General features: G+C 39.7%; 1 protein-coding gene across 1 annotated transcript in view; it reads left to right on the plus strand.

Annotated features, from left to right (window-relative positions):
- Window positions 1–20,128, plus strand: part of IPPK (inositol-pentakisphosphate 2-kinase) — a 98,678-nt gene extending 78,550 nt beyond the window's left edge. The window contains exons 5-13 of the mRNA XM_065407482.1: window positions 7,338–7,459; window positions 8,134–8,223; window positions 9,002–9,060; window positions 9,514–9,586; window positions 10,831–11,110; window positions 12,424–12,574; window positions 16,803–16,905; window positions 17,777–17,856; window positions 19,903–20,128. Of these exons, the coding sequence (XP_065263554.1) occupies window positions 7,338–7,459; window positions 8,134–8,223; window positions 9,002–9,060; window positions 9,514–9,586; window positions 10,831–11,110; window positions 12,424–12,574; window positions 16,803–16,905; window positions 17,777–17,856; window positions 19,903–20,128 (1,184 nt within the window). The remainder of the gene's footprint in view (window positions 1–7,337; window positions 7,460–8,133; window positions 8,224–9,001; window positions 9,061–9,513; window positions 9,587–10,830; window positions 11,111–12,423; window positions 12,575–16,802; window positions 16,906–17,776; window positions 17,857–19,902) is intronic.
- Window positions 20,129–20,354: the final 226 nt, after the last annotated feature.

The raw sequence follows: 20,354 nt of genomic DNA on the forward strand, positions 1-20,354 counted from the left end.
CGGCACAGGGTTGGGAACGGGTCTTCCCCAACCTTGCCCCATGCCCCATAATGATTAATCTTTCTGCCGGCTGCCCTAGGCACCCGGAACATACTGCTGGGGAGAGTCGCATGACCGCTCTTGTGGCTTCCCTTTCCTTCCCTGTCAGAAAGTCATTTTTCTGTGGGGAAGCAAAGAAATCTGCAGAGGACATAAATTCTGCACATATGCAGTGGTGCAGAATTCCCCCAGGAGTAAAATTCAGTAGACAAGTGGTAAAATACCTTTGCCCTGTCTAAGTGCTGCCACTAGGTCTACATCAGTGGTCTCAAACTCAAATGACCACGAGGGCCACATGAGGACTAGTACATTGGCCCGAGGGCCGCATTTACTGACACCTCCCCCCCCGCCGCCCTTGGCTCCACCCCCACTCCACCCCTTCCATGAGGCCCCGCCTCTTCCCACCCCTTCCCTGCCCCCATTCCAACCCCTTCCCTGAAATCCCCACCCCAACTCTGCCCCCAGGGGTGTGGCAGGGTTCTCAGGCCAGGGAGTTGGGCTGTGGGGTGTAGGAGGGGTGCAGGGTTCAGGGCAGGGGGTCAGGCTGCAGGGGGCTCAGGGCATTGGGTTGGGGTGCAGAAGGGGTGCAGGGTGCAGCAGGGGGCTCAGGGCGGGGGTCGGGGTGCAGCAGGGGGCTCAGGGCAGGGGGTCAGGGTGCAGGGGGGTGCAGCTGGGGGCTCAGGGCAGTGGGTTGGGGTGCAGGGGGTGCGGGGTGCAGCAGGGGGTCAGGGTGCAGGAGAGGTGCAGTAGGGGGCTCAGGGCACTGGGTTGTGGTGCAGGAGGGGTACGGGGTGCGGCAGGGGGTCGGGGTGCAGCAGGGGGCTCAGGGCAGGGGTTTTGGCTGCAGGAAGGGTTTGGGGGGTGGGATCCGGCCCGACGCGCACTGGGGGCAGGGCAGGTTGCCTGCCCCACCCCGGGAAGCCGACAGAACATGGGGAAGGAGGGGCGCAGGGGTCTGTGTGGCTGTTGCTTCAGGCACCGCCCCCAGCAGCTCCCATTGGCCGCGGTTCCCCATTCGCGGCCAATGGGAGCTGCTGGGGGCGGTGCCTGAAGCAACAGCCACACACCCCCCCGCGCCCCTCCTTCCCCAGGTTCCTTCGGCTTCCCGGAGCGGCGCGGAGGCAGGGCAGGCAGGGAGCCTGCCCTGCCCCCAGGGCGCGTCGGGCCGGAGCCGCTCTAGGTAAACGCTGGGGGAAGGCGGGGGGGCCGCGAGGAGCCCGCGGGCCGCAGAAAATAACCCCGCGGGCCGCATGCGGCCCCTGGGCCGCGAGTTTGAGACCCCTGGTCTACATCCTGTGAAACTGCAAAAGTTGGTAGTAAAATGATGGGGGATATCCCATTGATAGTGACTTAATTTTGAACTGACCAATTTTGATTTATCCTTCCAGTATAAAAAAGCCTAAGGAACTACATGGCAATTTTATACTTAGTACTCGACATGGAGTTAGGTTTGGTGGAAGAATCAGCATTTCATCAGCCCCTGTAATTTTAGTGGTTTTGGAACAGCCCTGTTTTTTTGTTTCTGTTTTTGTTTTTTGTATCCCTGACTTGATGAATATTTATTGATCCAGCCCTCTAAAGCAATTTTCTTATCTATATCCTCAGAGACAAGTTAGGAAGAAGCTGGATTTCATGTAAACATGTAACAAAGAAATCATCATTGTCTCTTGGGTCCTAGCTACTGCTTATACACTGAACCTCGTTTTCTGAATTTAGGAAGCTCTTCTGGTGTGGTAAAATTCTGTCTAATTTCCCTCTTTCTCCATTTTTCTTTTTCTGGAACGCCTGCTGTCAGTATAATTGTCCCATAACTGCAGTGTTTTCCCTTCTCCACTAAGAATCCAGCTCTGAAAGATGTAATGGGTCAGAGTCCTAGGGACTGACGAGTGTGTGTCTGGGGTGGGATGGGAAGAGATGATTAGTTAAAATTCCATTACACTTTGTGTAAGTAAGCGACGCTCTGGGCCTGGTGTCATGACTCCAAGAACAGTCTTCAAACAGGAAGTGGACACTGTTTCTGAAACAGGAACTATGTCGTGGTTTATTAAGATGTGACCATTTTCATTTTGGAAAACAGTTGTGTGTGGCTTCACTTCAGAAACGCCTCCTGTGTTTGAAAAGGCTGGTGATGAGGAATGAATATACTGACTGCATGGAAATAATATTAGGCAATTTATGAAGGATTAGGTTTTTGTTTCCATGTAATTTGTGATGACTTTTAGAAATAAAACTGAGTAAGTTGGATGCTCCCAAGAGTGCAGTTGTATTCTGTTATGAATGTTGGGATAAGTGTCTAGTCCCCTCTTTCTTCAGTAGTGCTCCCTCCGAAAGTGTCCTTTCTTGTTAATTTCTGTAACTGTTCTGTTACAATATGTCATGCTGTTAGATTCTTCAGTAATTAGGAGAAGTGTGGCAGAATATGCTTCTCAAGAAAATTTAGAAATTATGCCTAGCGCTCAAGAAAATTCAGCTGTTCAAGCCCTGTCTTTATATTGATCACTATACACTAGTAGGGATGCTGCATTTGGTGAGCACCAAAGAGATAATTATTAAACACTGGAAGAATATGCCCTGTCTATGCTATTCCTTGTAATTGTATTTGAAACTGTCTATTATAAATATGACAGGTTTCAGAGTAGCAGCCGTGTTAGTCTGTATCCGCAAAAATAACAGGAGTACTTGTGGCACCTTAGAGACTAACAAATTTATATTATAAATATGGTTATAGCCTATCACATTTGTCATATAGTTTGTGTCAACACATTGTGGTTACCAATGACATTGAGAAACCATACTACAGACCAGCACAAACTTACTTGATCGCAGCCCCCCCTTCCTTGTGTCTGTAGTAGTTTATGCTACCCCCCTCCCCCCCCCAAGTACATATACCAAACTATCCAACACTGCGTAGGAAAGTTAGGAAGTATGGCAAGAGACCACCCTTGCTTAACCAGGAGATCTTCAATGATCTAAAAATCAAAAGAGAGTCCTACAAAAAGTGGAAACTAGGTCAAATTACAAAGGATGAATATAAACAAATAACACAAGTATGTGGGGACAAAATTAGAAAGGCCAAGGCACAAAACAAGATCAAACTAGTTAGAGACATAAAGGGTAACAAGAAAACATTCTACAGATTCATTAGAAGCAAGAGGAAGACCAAGGACAGGGTAGGCCCATTACTCAGCGGGGGGGGGGGGGGAATAATAACAGAAAAGGTGGAAATGGCAGAGGTGCTTAATGACTTCTTTGTTTCGGTTTTCACCAAGCAGGTTGGTGGTGATTGGCCGTCTAACATAGTGAATGTCAGTGAAAATGAGGTAGGATCAGAGGCTAAAATAGGAAAAGAATAAGTTAAAAATTACTTAGACAAGTTAGATGTCTTCAAGTCACCAGGGCCTGATGAAATGCATCCTACAATACTCAAGGAGCTGACTGAGGAGATATCTGAGCCATTAGCGATTATCTTTGAAAAGTCATGGAAGATGGGAGAGATTCCAGAAGACAAGAAAATGGCAAATATAGTGCCTATCTATAAAAAGGGAAATAAGGACAACCCAGGGAATTTCAGTCAGCTTAACTTCTGTACCTGGAAAGATAATGGAGCAAATAATTAAGCAATCAATTTGCAAACATCTAGAAGATTATAAGGTGATAAGTAACAGCATGGATGTGTCAAAAACAAATTGTCAAACCAACCTGATAGCTTTCTTTGACAGGGTAACAAGACTTGTGGATGGGGGGAAGCGGTAGACATGGTATATCTTGACTTTAGTAAAGTTTTTGATAACTGTCTCGCATGACTCTCACAAACAAACTAGGGAAATGCAACCTAGATGGAGCTACTATAAGGCTGGTGAAAAACTGGTTAGAAAACTGTTCCCAGAGAGTAGTTATCAGTGGTTCACAGTCATGCTGGAAGGGCATAACGAGTGGGGTCCGATCAGTTCTGCATCTGGTTCTGTTCAATATCATCATCAGTGATTTAGGTAATGGTAGAGAGAGTACACTTATTATGATCTGGACAAACTGGAGAAATGGTCTGAAGTAAATAAGATGAAATTCAATAAGGACAAATGAAAAGTACTCCATTTAGTAAGGAACAATCAGTTGCACACATACAAAAGGGGAAATGACTGCCTAGGAAGGAGTACTGCAGAAAGGGATCTGGGGATCATAGTGGACCACAAACTAAATATGAGTCAACCGTGTAACACTGTTGCAAAAAAAGCAAACATTGTTCTGGGATGTATTAACAGGAGTGTTGTAAGCAAGACATGAGAAGTAATTCTTCTGCTCTACTCCGCGCTGATTAGGCCTCAACTGGAGTATTGTGCCCAGTTCTGGGTGACACATTTCTGGAAAGATGTAGACAAATTGGAGCAAGTCCAGAAAAGAGCAACAAAAATGATTAAAGATCTAGAAAACATGACCTATGAGGGAAGATTTAAAAAATTGGGTTTGTTTAGTATGGAAAGAGAGGACTGAGAGGGGACATAACAGTTTTCAAGTACATAAAAGGTTGTTACAAGGAGGAGGGAGAAGAATTGTTCTTAACCTCTGAGGATACGACGAGAAGCAATAGGCTTAAATTGCAGCAAAGGAGGTTTAGGTTGGACATTAGGAAAAACTTCCTAACTGTCAGGGTGATTAAGCACTGGCATAAATTGCCTAGGGAGGTTTTGGAATCTCCATCATTGGAGATTTTTAAGAGCCGGTTAGATAAACACCTGTCAGGGATGGTCTAGATAATACTTAGTCCTGCCATGAGTGCAGGGGACTGGATTAGATGACCTCTCAAGGTCCCTTCAAGTACTGTGATTCTATATGCAGTAGCAGTGCTTCACTTGAATCCGTTTCAGCTTCTTCGTTGTAACTTTAAGGTTTTTTCCTGTGGCACTAATGAGCCGATGATCCATTGCAATCAGAGCAAAACCAAAATTGTGATTATGGTCCATGCTTACAATTAAATGTGCACCGCGTCATAGCAAATGGATTAATCTGTCAAAATGTACAGTGACATCTGGAGTCAAATGCACAGTGCCATCTAAGGACCTGATATGTCTGGAGGAATCAGCTTTGCTAATTATTCATTGCTGTTGATAAAATGTGCACTGTAAGTTTTGTTGTTGTTGTTTTGGGGGTTTTTTTGTAATCCTAAAGCTTCTTTTGCCCTCCTAGAATACGTTCCTTGCCCACCCAGAGGGGTCCGTTCTCCAGTTTGAGAACCTTTGCACTATCTGATAGTAAACTGTTGAAATCTGGAAGAAGAAAAAAATCTGTGTCCTTCTGGAGAGGAATGTTCTTTCTGAGACAGTGTCTGTAGAAGTGTAGATTGTATCAAAACGGGACCAACCCTCTTCTGCCACTGATTTAAAAAAAAAAAAAGGTGGGGGGAGTGTGAAATGACAGATGTGAGCAGGAGAGAACATCATTTACAAGTATCAGGGGGTAGCCGTGTTAGTCTGTATCTACAAAAACATCAAGGAGTCTGGTGGCACCTTAAAGACTAACAGATTTATTTGGGCATAAGCTTTCGTGGGTAAAAACCTCACTTCTTCAGATGCATGGAGTGAAAGTTACAGATGCAGGCATTATATACTGACACATGGAGAGCAGGGAGTTACTTCGCAAGTGGAGAACCAGTGTTGACAGGGCCAATTCAATCAGGGTGGATGTAGTCCACTCCCAATAATAGATGAGGAGGTGTCAATTCCAGGAGAGGAAAAGCTGCTTCTGTAATGAGCCAGCCACTCCCAGTCCCTGTTCAAGCCCAGATTAATGGTGTTAAATTTGCAAATGAATTTTAGTTCTGCTGTTTCTCTTTGAAGTCTGTTTCTGAAGTTTTTTTGTTCAATGATAGTGACTTTTAAATCTGTAATAGAATGACCAGGGAGATTGAAGTGTTCACTTACTGGCTTATGTACTTACTCCACAAATCGGACATCAGGAATGGTAACATACAAAAGCCAGTAAGTGAACACTTCAATCTCCCTGGTCATTCCATTACAGATTTAAAAGTCACTATCATTGAACAAAAAAACTTCAGAAACAGACTTCAAAGAGAAACAGCAGAACTAAAATTCATTTGCAAATTTAACACCATTAATTTGGGCTTGAACAGGGACTGGGAGTGGCTGGCTCATTACAGAAGCAGCTTTTCCTCTCCTGGAATTGACACCTCCTCATCTATTATTGGGAGTGGATTACATCCACCCTGATTGAATTGGCCCTGTCAACACTGGTTCTCCACTTGCGAAGTAACTCCCTGCTCTCCATGTGTCAGTATATAATGCCTGCATCTGTAACTTTCACTCCATGCATCTGAAGAAGTGAGGTTTTTACCCACGAAAGCTTATGCCCAAATAAATCTGTTAGTCTTTAAGGTGCCACCAGACTTGATATTTACAAGTAAAGGGTGTGCTCTATTTCTTTCTTGGTTTTGGTCATTTCATTTGGCCTTACGTGATCACTGCTGCCATTTCTAATGCCCAAGCTGGGTTTTCTGGACACAGTACTACTTGTCAATGACAGATGTGATTCTAGGAGAGGATAAGTTTTCTTTGTCTTCTGTATTTCTTCCTCCCAGTTGTCCGTCTCCTCTTCCTTTCTTCCCCCATCACTCTTTCTCTGAGCCCTACCAGCATGAGGCTTGGACTACATTCGTAAAGTTGCCCACTTTAACTAAATTGATTTGAAATCATCCTAGATAAACTGGTGCAAACCTGCTATGTAGACATACTTAAACTGGTTTAATCCTTGCTTTTATTGGTTTAGTTTAATTCAGTGCAAGCTCAAGTGATTTAAGCAAGAGTTAAACCGGTTTAAGTGCATCTACATGAGGATTTTGCACCAGTTTAACTAAATCTGGTCCAAATCAATCCAGTTAAACTGGTGCACCTTTTCTTGTATATACAAACCATAAGAGACACTGCACTGAAGCTGGTGATATGTTCACTTGGTCATATGCTAGGAGCAAGAGTAGGATTGCATCTGAGTTACCATCCCACGCTGAAATAAGGCCTATCCGCTTACATGTCCTCATGAATCTCATAAGAAAATAGTCCCTGTCTCTTCCTAGCCCACTTCCAACTGAGGCTTTATTCAGGGTGATTTATACCATGATGCCTTGAGTTAGACTGGGAGGACAGCTAGTGCTGTGTCTTTGACTTTACTTTAAAATCAGTGGTAAACAATGGCTGTGTCCTACATTTACCTTTCTTGATGGTCCCCCTTTTCTGCAGTGTAAAATAAACATGTACACAAACCGTTACTTTTCCCTATTTTTCTTTTTCCAGAGTCTCGCTGTGATAAAGACTTGGACACTCTTAGTGGCTATGCTATGTGCCTTCCTAACCTCACCAGGCTGCAGACCTATCATTTTGTGGAACACCGGCCAATCCTTTGTGTGGAGATCAAGGTGAATTTGTTAAATATGGGGAAAAAACAGTTGTTCCTTCTGCGTTCTTTTAAAAATAAAAATAAAAGTATATGGTAACTATTTATTTAATTTGAAAAATTGTGCAGATACTAGGTAGAGCAATAATCTTTGCCTTTTGCAAATGCTAGCTCAGGGGTGGCCAACTTGAGCCTGAGAAGGAGCCAGAATTTACCAGTTTACATTGCCAAAGAGCCACAGTAATATGTCAGCAGCCCTGCCATCAGCTCCCGCTCCCAGCGCCTCCCGCCCACCGGCAGCCCCACCGATCAGCGCCTCCCTCTCCATCCCCGTGCCTCACGCCCACCACAGTCAGCTGTTTCACCACGTGCAGCAGGCTCTGGGGGGGAAGGGGCGAGGGCAAGGCAGACTTGGGGGAAAGGGTGGAGTGGGGTTGAGCAGTGAGCACCCCTGGCACATTGAAAAGTTAGCGCCTGTAGCTCCAGCTCCGGAGTCGGCACCTATGCAAGGGAAATATGAGCATGACCTATTAACCTTGTTAATAGATATTGCTTGCTCTCTATCTCTTTAAAGTCCTTTGATTCGTTATGAGATATATGAGAGGAGGAAAGGAACAGATTTTTTTAAAAAAGACGTAAATAAATCTATTAAAATGCATTTTAAATGTTTTTTTTTTTTTTTTTTTTTTTTTGCAGCCGAAATGTGGGTTCATTCCTTTCTCTAGCCATGTTTCGCAGGAGATAAAGCACAAGGTGTGTCGTTATTGCATGCATCAGCACCTAAAGGTAAATCTTTAAATATTCAGCCTGCTTTTCCTCTTACTGGCAGTGTGCTTACTTTTATTATAAACATGCTATTAAAATCCTGCTTTCCTGTTGAAACATGTACATGTGTTGCTTATTTCCTTGATGTTTAAAGAGGTACGTATTTAAGTGTCACTGAGTTGCTGGATGTGAGCATGAGAGGGAATATGAGTATATAGCTGGAGATATAGAAACTTTGTGGGAATTTGGAAACAAACAAGGGTAATAGTAATCTTTGCTCAGCTTTGACAGTTTTAGTTGTCAGTGTGGTAAACTGCCATGTCAAATTAAGTTTCAAGTACTTTTCATTAAACATGGTCCAGGAAGTCATTTAATGTCCATGGGTGTCCAAAGAGCTCTGTTAGCTTTAAAGCTTCTCTCTCTGACCAACTGAAATTGTTCCAATAAAAGATTACATCAGCCACAGTGTGTAACAACAAACACTGAAATCATTCACTTGGCCATTAATCTGTACATCATGTACTAATACCTTATTTAAATATTAGAGTTTGCGCCTAGAATGGGCCTTACTCCTAATATGTGAGATTCCCCCTTTTAATGCTGTTATGGAATTTAACTGAATTGCTGTGGAGTTTAAATATGAAGAGAAGGTAGCCCTCTACTGGCCAGAAATAGTATGCCCAAAGGGTTTAAATATTCGGAAGCTCCTTAAGACAAAACTAATGTGTATTTCATAAACCTACTATTGTATTAACTGAGAGCATTCACAGTGAATATTCATAGTGATTTGTGTCAACAGGTAGCAAATGGAAAATGGAAGCGATTGAGCAAATACTGTCCCCTAGATCTCTTCTCAGGGTAAGAAAATATTTACTTTAATTCCAGTGATTTGCTGACTGTGTGTGTCTGTATAGCTAATTGTCTTAAATTAGGCTGAATTTTGTCTTAGGTTAAGGAGAGCAAGTGCTGACAAATGTTTTGTGATTTATAGCAACAGTATTTGTGCTTTTCCTGCATCTTTGTTTTTAAACCTCTAGAATTTAATTCAGTAGCCGTTAATTATTGTATGTGGTCCAGATGGCAAAACATCAGACCTCGCAAGAACTTGGATACTACTGAGATTTGTTTGCTCTTTTATGGTATCTCTTTCTTTGTATTGGCTTCATCTTGAGTAACGATATGCGTAGGGAATATATTCAGCTTGGGTGATGAACGGATATGGTTGGCTTTTTGGGGTCCTAGTGCTACTGTAACGGTAATATAATGAGAACAGTGTGTTTGTTAAAATATTACATATGTATTTTTCTCTAGAAATAAACAGAGAATGCACTTTGCCTTGAAAAGCTTATTACAGGAGGCACAGAACAATTTAAAAATATTTAAGGTAAGACTGACTGAAATTGCTTGCATGTTTTTTATACTGCCTTGTAAATTATTGGGTCCATTTAACTTAACATCTGAATATTCAAAACCCCACTAGATATCTAGTTGAGGATTTTCTCTGTTCAAACTTTCTAATTGCAATATGGAAAGATGTATGTAGATTTGATTTTATGGAAGGTAAATCAATACCTCACTTAATTTTTGTTGGAAAAGTCTTTAAGACATAATGAGGCTGATGGGACTGTATTACAGCATCCACAAGTAATACCATAACTACTGCATAAATTATTGGGTTTTTCTTTTAATATAAGGTATTTTTCAAAATGTTGCAATTTTGAGTGCTCCTTGAAGGGTATATTTTTGCACATAGTTTCATAACTTGTATGGAATATGTTGTACATCGTTTACTTAAGAGTATAGAGACATTTCTTCTCCGTAGAGGAAGTAAAATGTTACTTCATTGCCCACAACTGATGCAGCAAAAACATATAGCAGTACATGAACACTACTCTGTAGACTATGGAGATATCACATGCATATGTGTTAATTCTAGAAAACAAGCTCTCTGAGCTATTTCCAACATAAAACAAAGTAGCCCTCCAATATAAGATACAACTGCAGTTGTATTATTTCAGCTGTGTTGAAGCATTGGTAATTTGATTTTTAAAAGTGGTGGTAACGAGGGGAAACCAAACCCTTCAGTGCCACTGTACCTAAATTGTTCTGGGCCTGTCCAAAGTCTATTTAAGTCAATATAGTGGGGTTTTTTTTGTCAGTGTCTATGAAAAAAGTCTTGTGGCTTATGGTTAAACTTACGGGGATGGGAGGAGTGTTCTGTGCAACTTATAAACCAATTTTATATTTCAATTTTGAACAATTTTAAACTTTCCTATTCTTAAACTTTATGCACCAAGTCACTTTTCCTTCTAGTCTGTTCAGCACCTGTGCCTTGGCTAGCAGCTAAGAACCTACTAGACAACTTACCCCAGCATGCAGTATTGCATTTGTGACAGATAAACAAGTGTCTAATTGATGCAGTTGCTCAATAATTTTAATTATTTCTTCTGAGAAACATACATTGTAACCATCTTTGTTACATGATCAGACTCTCTGCTTGTATCCACTGAAACATGCCTCTTCAACTGTTAAATCTTACACTTAATGAGTTTGTTCAGCGTTCTTTATAATTAAATATTCATATTTGGACTTTCTGAAATGCATAAGTATTTCTTTGCTCAATTACAGAATGGTGAACTAATTTATGGCTGTAAGGATGATCAGGACTCTCTCTCTGACTGGAATGAACTTGCTCGTCACTTAAAACCATTCTTCTTTCCTGCAAATGGGATGGTCAATGGACCACATTGTACAAGGACGATTATTAAAGAATTAATCCATGTAATAACAATGACTCTACTTAGTAGTACTGATGCCTGCAGGGCAGGTAACATGAAGACGGTTCCCATTTCACGAGGAAGGAGCTACTGTGAAGCAAGTGCTTTCAGTAAGGAGCTGGTAAGAAATGGTAAGAATTATTTCACAGTAATTAAATATATTGTAATACAATTCAGGGTACATAATACACTGATTCAGATCACTGCATTTTATTTACTGTGTGCTACGTAGGGTGAGAGTTGAAGCAACAAGAGTGGGAGCTTTGCCTGTTTAAACACAAGAAAGTTAATGGGCTGAAACCCACTCCTCTAAAATTCTTTTACATTCACTCTAGATAATTGATTTTCACTGAATTTAAATTTGAATTAATACTTTTTAGTATTGCATCTACTGATGAAGAAACTCCACTCATCAGTGCAAGCATGTAAAAGCAGTAATGGAGAAAAATGAAAGAAAAAATGTGCTCCAGCTGATTACAATACTGTGTCTAAAAACACTGTAGAGTTTCTTGCCTTAGTTTGAGATGCAGGCTAGCTGCTATTTTAACTTAGTTTAGTTTGGATTAATTTTTGTTTGTTTTTTTCCGCATGAGGTGGGTATTTAAAAGGAAAAAGGGTGTATATGTGTGAGAAATGGAATTGAGGATTGGGAGTTGGAGGGTGGGGCAGAGCATATTACTTCCTCACTACTCTAGTCTTGCAAAAGTGCAATTGGTCTTCAAGACATTGCTGCTGGTTGGGACACAGCTCCTATAGTGTACTGCTATGTGATCATGGAACCATTTCTAAGCAGTAATTGGTATTTAGTGGGTGTGCTTGATCCTAACATTTCAGATGCTGCATTACATACCCATATTACTGTTTTGAGATTTTTCTTTAAGTTGATCTCCTGAGTTGAATTTCTTGAAAAAACAGGTTTTTGGTTTTGTTTTGTTTTTAAAGTCAGTAGTTTTCTACAATGTATAATAGTTACTCAAGATCTGAAATGCTACATGACTTGATGTGATCTAGATTTCCTTGTAAATCAGTCTGACTCATCTGGGGGATATTTTCAAAAGCACAAAGGGGAGATGAGGCGCTGAACTGCCCCTTGTGTCTTTGAATATTTCCAGTAATGTAAGACAGAGCATGGAAATGTGTGAGGGAAATTTTTTTTCTGTTTTGCCCTCCCCCCCCCCCCCGAGTGTTTTGTCATGAAAGGAAGAAAATCTGATTCCATCCCATAAGATTCACTGCACAGTCAAACTCTAGTGTTATACATAATATAGTAGTTCAAAATGTGAAATGTTGAATGCCCATCTCTTACGATTTTACTATTTTAAACCTAAGAATTAGTCTGTAGCTTTTCCTTCAGCTGATCAAGCTGGGGAATAGTTGGGTCTATTATGTAGAAACAGTTATTTTTTTTTTCAAATTACGTAATTTGAAAATACTTTTTTTCTAGGTAAAAATAAAATGGAGAGCTCTGGCTTACCAAGGGGCTGTCTCCTTTATAAAACCCTTCAGGCTCAGATGCTGGACATGCTGGATATTGAGGGACTTTATCCTTTGTACAATAGAGTTGAACAATACTTAGAAGAGTTTCCTGAGGAGAGGTAAGATTTCCAGGCTGTCTTCTGTATTGAGCTCAGGAAGGTATAACGTGATAATTTGCACTGCAGACTCTGGAAAGTTTCTATCTGTATTTGTCTTCTGGTTTCGATACAAATTCAGGGTATCATAAAACTTGGCGGAATGGATGAGACCATTGGTTCATAGTATAGCATTATGCCTCTGGAGGTGACCCATACATAAAGCTATAGGGGAAGGCTGAAAAATACCAGTGAAATGTATTATTAGCTTTATGTCTGGCCTTGTAAAGTTGCAAATGTTAATGACCATTAAAATGTTCAGCTCTATTTGTAAAAAGCTTCAGCCTTAGTATTTACATCTGACATAACAGTACTTCCTTTTTTTCTAATCACACTGCCCTTTAATTTCACCACTCATCCCCTTATTCTGATATGGGACCGGGTATTAAGGCGGTACTGAAAGTTTTCACTGTGATCTTTATGCACCTCTATGCAAGCCCCACCATACCATTTTCATGGACCTTTTTGGTCTCAGCTGTCTCTCTAAAAGGCAAAAAAATTGGACACCGCACTTCAGATGGTGATGGCGTCATCAGCCACTGTCAATATTTAGGAGCTTGGGTCTGCACTCTCTGCCTTCTTGCACTGTTTTTTTTCCTGTGTAGTGTGTAGGCTCAGCAGTTCCTTGCATATGAAGGTCTTTGTTCCACTTCTTGCCCATGGTCTCTCCCCACTGGCCTATGCTTCTAACTTCTGCTTCCTGAGTAGTGCAGTACTACTAGTTACATAGCTCTGAAGAGGAACCTTCCCAAGGGCAGCTTGTTTGGGGGCCTATTAAACTTGCTTTGTTTCCTCAAAAGCTGGAAATCACATCTCCTTGGCTTGGGATTGAAGCAAAATTGCTCTTTTGCTTCTCTCTCAAGTAACTGCAAATCACAGTGCAGATTTACCAATGTAGATGGATTTCCTCTTAAACTTCACCCTCCTCACTCCTATTTTCATAATCTTTCGCTATACCATGGCTGTAACAAAGTAATACGTGAAGTGTCTCAAACCTTAATGTATTTAACTTGTCAAATGGAGGTATGGAAGTAGTATCCCCAGAAGGTGAAACTGAAGGACAGATGTTAAAGTAACTTGCTCAAATAGAACCCAGGTCTCCTGATTCCTTGTCTGTTGTTCTAACCTTGTTGCCATCATTCAGATTTGTGGGTTCCTTGATACCATGGGACAGATTACTTTATTGTGCCTCACTCTGCTGTTGAAACAAAGAGATGCAGCCTAATTTTTGCAGGCTGGCCAGGTGTGTAGACACAATACAGCACTGTACAAAATCTATTTTGAATCCTGCTGTTCCTGAATCATCTTTGGTATCTAGAGACCCATTATGTTGCCTTGATCTTCATGCTTTTCATTTTAGTGTCTAGATATGGAACTTCTAACTTCACCTTTCTTGTAACACAGCAGATAAATTTGTGCACAATCTAATTTGGGGGCAATTTTCTGGTTGATGTGAATATATTCCCATCTAGATTTCTTCTAGGAGAGATAACCAAGGCCCTGGGAATTGAAAAAGCAGGAAAGCTTGTTTTCCCTCTTTGAATCTATGAATAAAAAGTAGCTGTGAACAGATGAGATGTACTAGTTCTAAAATCTTGAAGGACATGGTGACCGGAAACAGTTCAGTTCACTAACTACAGATGCTACTTATTTTTGTTTAAAAAATCAGCTCATTTTAAATGCAAAATATGTTTTGATTTTTTTCTTTTATGTCTAGCACTTTAAGGTAGTTTTATTTAATACAAAAATTTAAAATGCTTTTGTTCATTTTTTAATTGAATTTGAATTTTCATCGAGATTGATACAAAATCACGAATAGTAAACAAGAAATGCACATTTAATGGAAAGGCTATATTTAGTTGGAAATCAACATGTTTTAATGCTTACCATCCCATGAGAATCACCTTTTTATTTATTTTTTTTCCTCCCCCTTTTTAGGAAAAGAACTAAAAAATACAAATGCAAAACATGATTAAAATTGATTACCTCTCCCACTTCCCCTTTGTTTACCTGAGCTCTCTTTTTGGTAGTAAATCATGTGATAAAAGGAATTTATTTCTTCACAGGATGTGAAATTAGGCTGTGGAATTCATCACAGGAATTTAGTGCATGTCAAAGAGGGATTTGACACTTGAATGAATAAGAGTATCCAAAGTAGTTATTTTTAAAGTTTTGGCAGGGATTTGAAACATAATGCATTAAGATTTTAAGCCAAATTCTAACTATTAGTATTTAAGATGAGATCACTAGGATGTGTGTATGGGAGTTAGTTTATTCCACGTCTGCCTACTATTGGGTTTTCTTAAACCTTCCTCTGATGCATCTGGCGCTGGCCACTGTCAGATACAGAATGCTAGACAAGGTGGAATCTTATATAATGTGGCAATTCCTATGTTAAATTCTTTCTAGTGGTTGTCAAGATGAGCAAGCTTGCAGCCTTACAGTAATGAGTCCCTCGGTATTGTTCAGCCAAGAAAGTTGACATGATAGGAAATATTAGACAATCTCATGTCTAACGCACTTTTTATGTCACTATTGAAACTTGTCCCCAGTTCATAATCTGATATAGAAAAATGTTTCCTCAAATTCTGCCTCGACTATACTGAAACAAGTGTCACTCCTCCTCCTTTGAAAGAGCCAAGGCATATTTTAAGGTTGTGGATACCCTATTATCGTGTTTTCTCCCTCACTTGATGGGCAGTTTCTCAGTGTTTAGTCTTCTGGGAGTGAGACATTGATATGTTGGTTACAAATTGATTTCTGATGGAATAGAAATAACTGGTAATGTGTGACTTATGCATTTCTGTATTCCAGTAGTAATAGCAACGGTCCAAGAGGACAGATATTTACAAGTTAATTACTTCAGTTAATTTAAGGCTCAGTTTTATGTTTTCCTGCAAATATGGGTAATGTGTTAGTGGAAAAAGAAGAAAACAAGGACCCAGACAGAACATATTTAAGTCCTTATAGGTAGTGATAGGTTCTGCTGTCCATCAGTCTAATGGAAGAGAAATGGTCCATTACATATTGGAAACCAGTGAAGAAATAAAATAACCAAGTAAATTCTTAATTCCCCTGTTCCCATCCAGTTTGCAGGAGGTACATAAAGACGTGCTCATAACAATGTGAAATTCTAATATCTAACTAACTGTTCAGTTGCTCAGTGTAGTGCTTTTATAAGTGAGAACCTTCTGTGTTTGCATCGCTGCTGCTTGCAGTGAAATAGATGAGGAAGTTTATGGAGTGTAGCTCTGATGTGAAATTATTCTAGTAAGACCCTCTCTGAAATAGAGAGTGATGAAATACTATGTTAGTTTAGGCTGTAGAAATCCAAGATCAGTAGTTGTGTGAGTTTACCAGATTGCCATCATAAAATGGTGACCTATATAGCAACTTGTATTGAACAAGTGCAGTAAATGCCTTCTGGTATCTGTTGTTGAGGAAATACTAAGCACTGAGAGTTAAACTGGACTTACTTCCGATGGAAAACCAAGTCCAGTTTGTTTTTGTAATAGATCATCACTCTAAGGCGAGGCCCTCTTTCATTTTGTATTGTCCTTTGTATTCCTTAAAATGTAACTTCCTTGTGTAATTTAGACACTATCCACAAGAGGGTAATAGAGCTTCATTTGCAAAAGGTACTGTTTACTCTCTGAGCAGCTTCTGATATATGGAAATCAACATTTTGATATATAACTGAAATATTACATGTATGGTGAGCAACCTTAATATTGAGTCCTGCTAATAAATAGTTGGCAATATAACACTATACTTTGGCTTTCTGAAAAAGGCAGGCAACATAAATTAAATCTTACATATTTTCTGATGTGCGTAGATTAAGCATTCCATTTGTATTCTTTATCTGTATATATCCTTTCTAGCTGCTGTGCATTAGCACTAAACTAAAATCTTGTTCCCAGCTTGATATTGCATATTAGCCAACTCGTGCACTTATATTTCATGCAACAAGTCTTCTAGTAAAAATGCTGTTGCTGGGAGCCTCTGCAAACTGTGGAGAAAGATCTGCTGTTTCTCCATTTTTACAACATTGCAATTCTTCCCCATCATAATGCTGTTTTACTTTTAGTAAAGGTTTACCCTCACCTGATGAAAACATCTTTTTGAAAGGTTTGGGCCAGGAAAGATTGGAACTGGATCAGTAAAACTTCTTCCTGTTTTTTGTACTTATTAGAAGTACATCACAGATAGATGGACCTTACAATGAAGCATTTTATGAGAAACTTCTAGATCTTTCAACTGAAGATGATGGAACAGAAGCATTTGCATTTACAAAGGTACCTTTCTTCAGCGTGGGTGCTAAAGCTTACTTTATTCTGTCAGCTTCCATAAAGTATCTAATATATAATTAAGCTTGGCAGAATTTGATTTCTATTTTTTATAATTTTGATGGATAATTGATTTAAAGCATTTTTAATCTATTTAAGCTTTCAGAGTTGTGGGAAATTTTGGGGAGGTCAGACACTTAATAACAGAAAACACCCTTCAAAAAGTTTAGATTTATAACCATTAAAAGAAATTGTCAACATAATGAAAGTAAATCAATCAGCATTTTTCTTCCTTTACTTATCTGTAAATTTCAATTACTGTCAATGGAAATATTTTTCATCAGTATGTGTGTTTACAGTGAAAATGACTACCAATAATCTAATCCTGCCAAGCATGTGTATACTGTAACGATCAATGAGAGAGAAAATCCGGTGAGCTGCTGAACAGTTAAAATTCCCATTGAAGTGCTCATCCCCTTTGAAAATCAGCTCATACTACCACTTTTTAACTAAACAAAGGAGCTAACTATTCACAAATTCCTTACTCATTTCTAAATCACAGGGTACATTTAAATGAATAGCTATTTCACATTAGTTGACCTAGTATCATAGAATAAATATGTACTCATGCAAAGTGGTCTGTGTGACGTTAACCATTTGTAACATGTGACACAGAAAAAATGTTAGTGAATACATAAAGTCTGAGGAGTAATGACCTCGGTATAATCGCCTCAACACCTGAAGTGATTATTACTTTACATTTTCATTGTGCATGCTTAGATAATGTACTTTGGCTTTGAATCTGTGACTGAGTCGAGAAATATTTGTACAAATGCTCTTATTATGGAGATAAGTCATTCTGTTTTTACCTTATGTATAGGTTCAGCAGTACAGAGTAGCAATGACAGCTAAGGACTGCTCCATCATGATTTCCCTTTCACCTTGTCTACAGGATGAATGGTAAGGGATTCTGAAAGACAGTTCACTCAGACAGCCAAGATTAAAAAAAAAAAATGTCTATAGTTGATTTGAGTCAAATAATCTTCAGGGTGTTTCACAGTTGGGTTGCCCATGTTGACAGTGGGAATACTAATCATGAAGTTCTGATTAAAATATTTAGAATAGGAGGCTCAACCTTTTTTTTTTTATTATTTATTTTTTAAACACTGAAGCTACATAGGGCAGTGGCTCTCAAACTTTTGTACTGGTGACCCCTTTCACACAGCAAGTCTCTGAGTACGACCCCCCCTTATAAATTAAAAACACTTTTTTTATATTTAACACTATTATAAATGCTGGAGGTGAAGCAGGGTTTGGGGTGGAGGGTGACAGCTCACGACCCCTCCCCCCCCCATGTAATAACCTTGTTACCCCCTGAGGGATCCCGACCCCCAGTTTGAGAATCCCTGATTTAGGGCTTGTATTCACTGCAATTGTTAGCTTGAGTTACCGCACTCTAGCAGTCAAGTGAGAGCAACCACACAGCAAAACAATACTGGAGTTGGATTGTGATTAGATTAACTGCTGATGAGTTTGTTGTAACTTGAACTGTTGCATTCCCACTGCATTACTAGCTCAAGTATCAGCATCACTTGAGCTTCAACCTACCTTTTCTGACAGGCTACCTAGCTCCAGATAGAGATTTTAATATGGGCAACTCTCAAGTTATAATTTGAGCTAACTACTATGACACACTCTTAATTTGGAGGCTGAAATCTGTTTCAAAGTCCTAATGTTGATATGCCTTTAAGGATAAACAAAAATGAATTACCTCAGTCACCATGGCAAAAGAGTTATGTTCTCATTCTTTATCACTGCATATCTTTTGATTCCTTTCTGGATATTAGGATTTATTCAATTTCTTATCATTAGGGTGATAGAGTATTGGATGGAAGACATATTTGGTAGTGGCTGTGTTCATCCTGTGTTTGTCCTCTGATTTGAGGTATGCAGGAAAGCTGCTCTTGAAAATAGACAGAGCCAACTTAACCTTTTAAAGTGACTGACCTGAAGTGTCAAGTATCTTGCTCTCATTCTGTCAAAACATCAAGAGGTGCAATTTTTGTTGCAACCACACAGCTTTAGTAACTTAGTATGCATGTTGACTTTTTTGTCAACACAACCCTAGTCATCTCCTCAGTTAGAAGCTAATTTTCCATGTGGATTAGTGCTGTTTGGAGGATAAACTCTGAAGAAGGTAATCTCTCTTCTCTAACCTATAATACTTGAGAAAATAAGATAGAAAATTCTCCCATCCAAACCTTTTACTTAGATTTCGTCGGTCACTTCAGGGAGTTATTTTCTAATATCATTGTTTTAAGATGTATTCATAACACCTGAATGCTAGTTCTGATAGGCAGAAGGCAATTTTAATCACTCAGGCCAGGACAATAAGTTGAACAAAGTAAGTTTCATACAGAGGAAGAAGAGGCTGTTACTTCAGTTTAGTATATAAAAAGGATATTTGTGAAATGGCATTAACACTACCTACCTACCGTTATGTCTGTGCAGGTGATGGTTGTTTCTAGCTGTAGAAGTTCAGTGCAGTACTTCTGACAAACTTTTCATTTATACAAATAGCTCTTATTGCCAAAACCGCCAGTTGAGATTATTTCATTTAGCAGTGCTAGTGGTAGAGCAATTTAGGGAGGTTTGGTTTAGATTGGTGTGGAAACTAACAGGAAAAGGATTGGCATGTGTAAATAAATGGTTTATTCATTCCTGTTCCCACATCATTTTGGACTGGAAAAACTATACCTGAGTTAAGAATGAACCATGGCTGCTTTTAAAAGCTACATCAGCTGAAGTCCCAGTTTTCTGGTCTACAATGCCTAATAAATACGGAGACACTGGCAATATACTGCATGTGATCTTTACATGTAAAGCAGAGTTATTTGTGATAAAGCCTTAGATAGGCACTGGGCTTTGAATTTCCACTAAGAGCATAAGTGGTCTGTTTACTTTAAACAAATTGTCTTGCAACATTCCATTGGTCGTCTTTTTCAGCTCTGCTCAAAGGCCTGTCGTTCTGGCATCCAAATCCAGATTCACCTTTTCAGTTTCTGTCCTGGACCTAGATCTTAAGCCATATGAAAGCATTCCACATCAGTACAAACTTGATGGCAAGATAGTAAACTATTATTTGAAGAATGTACAGGCCAAAGATGATCCAATGATGTCAAATCTGTTCAAGGAGAATGAAGACTGCACACTAGTTCTCCATAAAGTGTAACTGTTTCCTTAAGGTTATGGTTGAAAGTGAAGGGTTAATGAAATGTACTTACATTGATTTTCTATTATGTTCAGTGCATTTTTCAGCTGTGAATGTTTTTGCTTTAAGAAATATATTTTAATGGGTATGCCTTTCAAAGACATGGCATAGTACTAAAAAAACACCTTCCAATATATAAACTTAATCTGAAGGAATGTATTCAATATTACAGAACAGATGTGTGCCA

The sequence above is a fragment of the Emys orbicularis genome, chromosome 7, assembly GCF_028017835.1.
Source record: "Emys orbicularis isolate rEmyOrb1 chromosome 7, rEmyOrb1.hap1, whole genome shotgun sequence".
In the NCBI taxonomy this organism is placed as follows: domain Eukaryota; kingdom Metazoa; phylum Chordata; order Testudines; family Emydidae; genus Emys; species Emys orbicularis.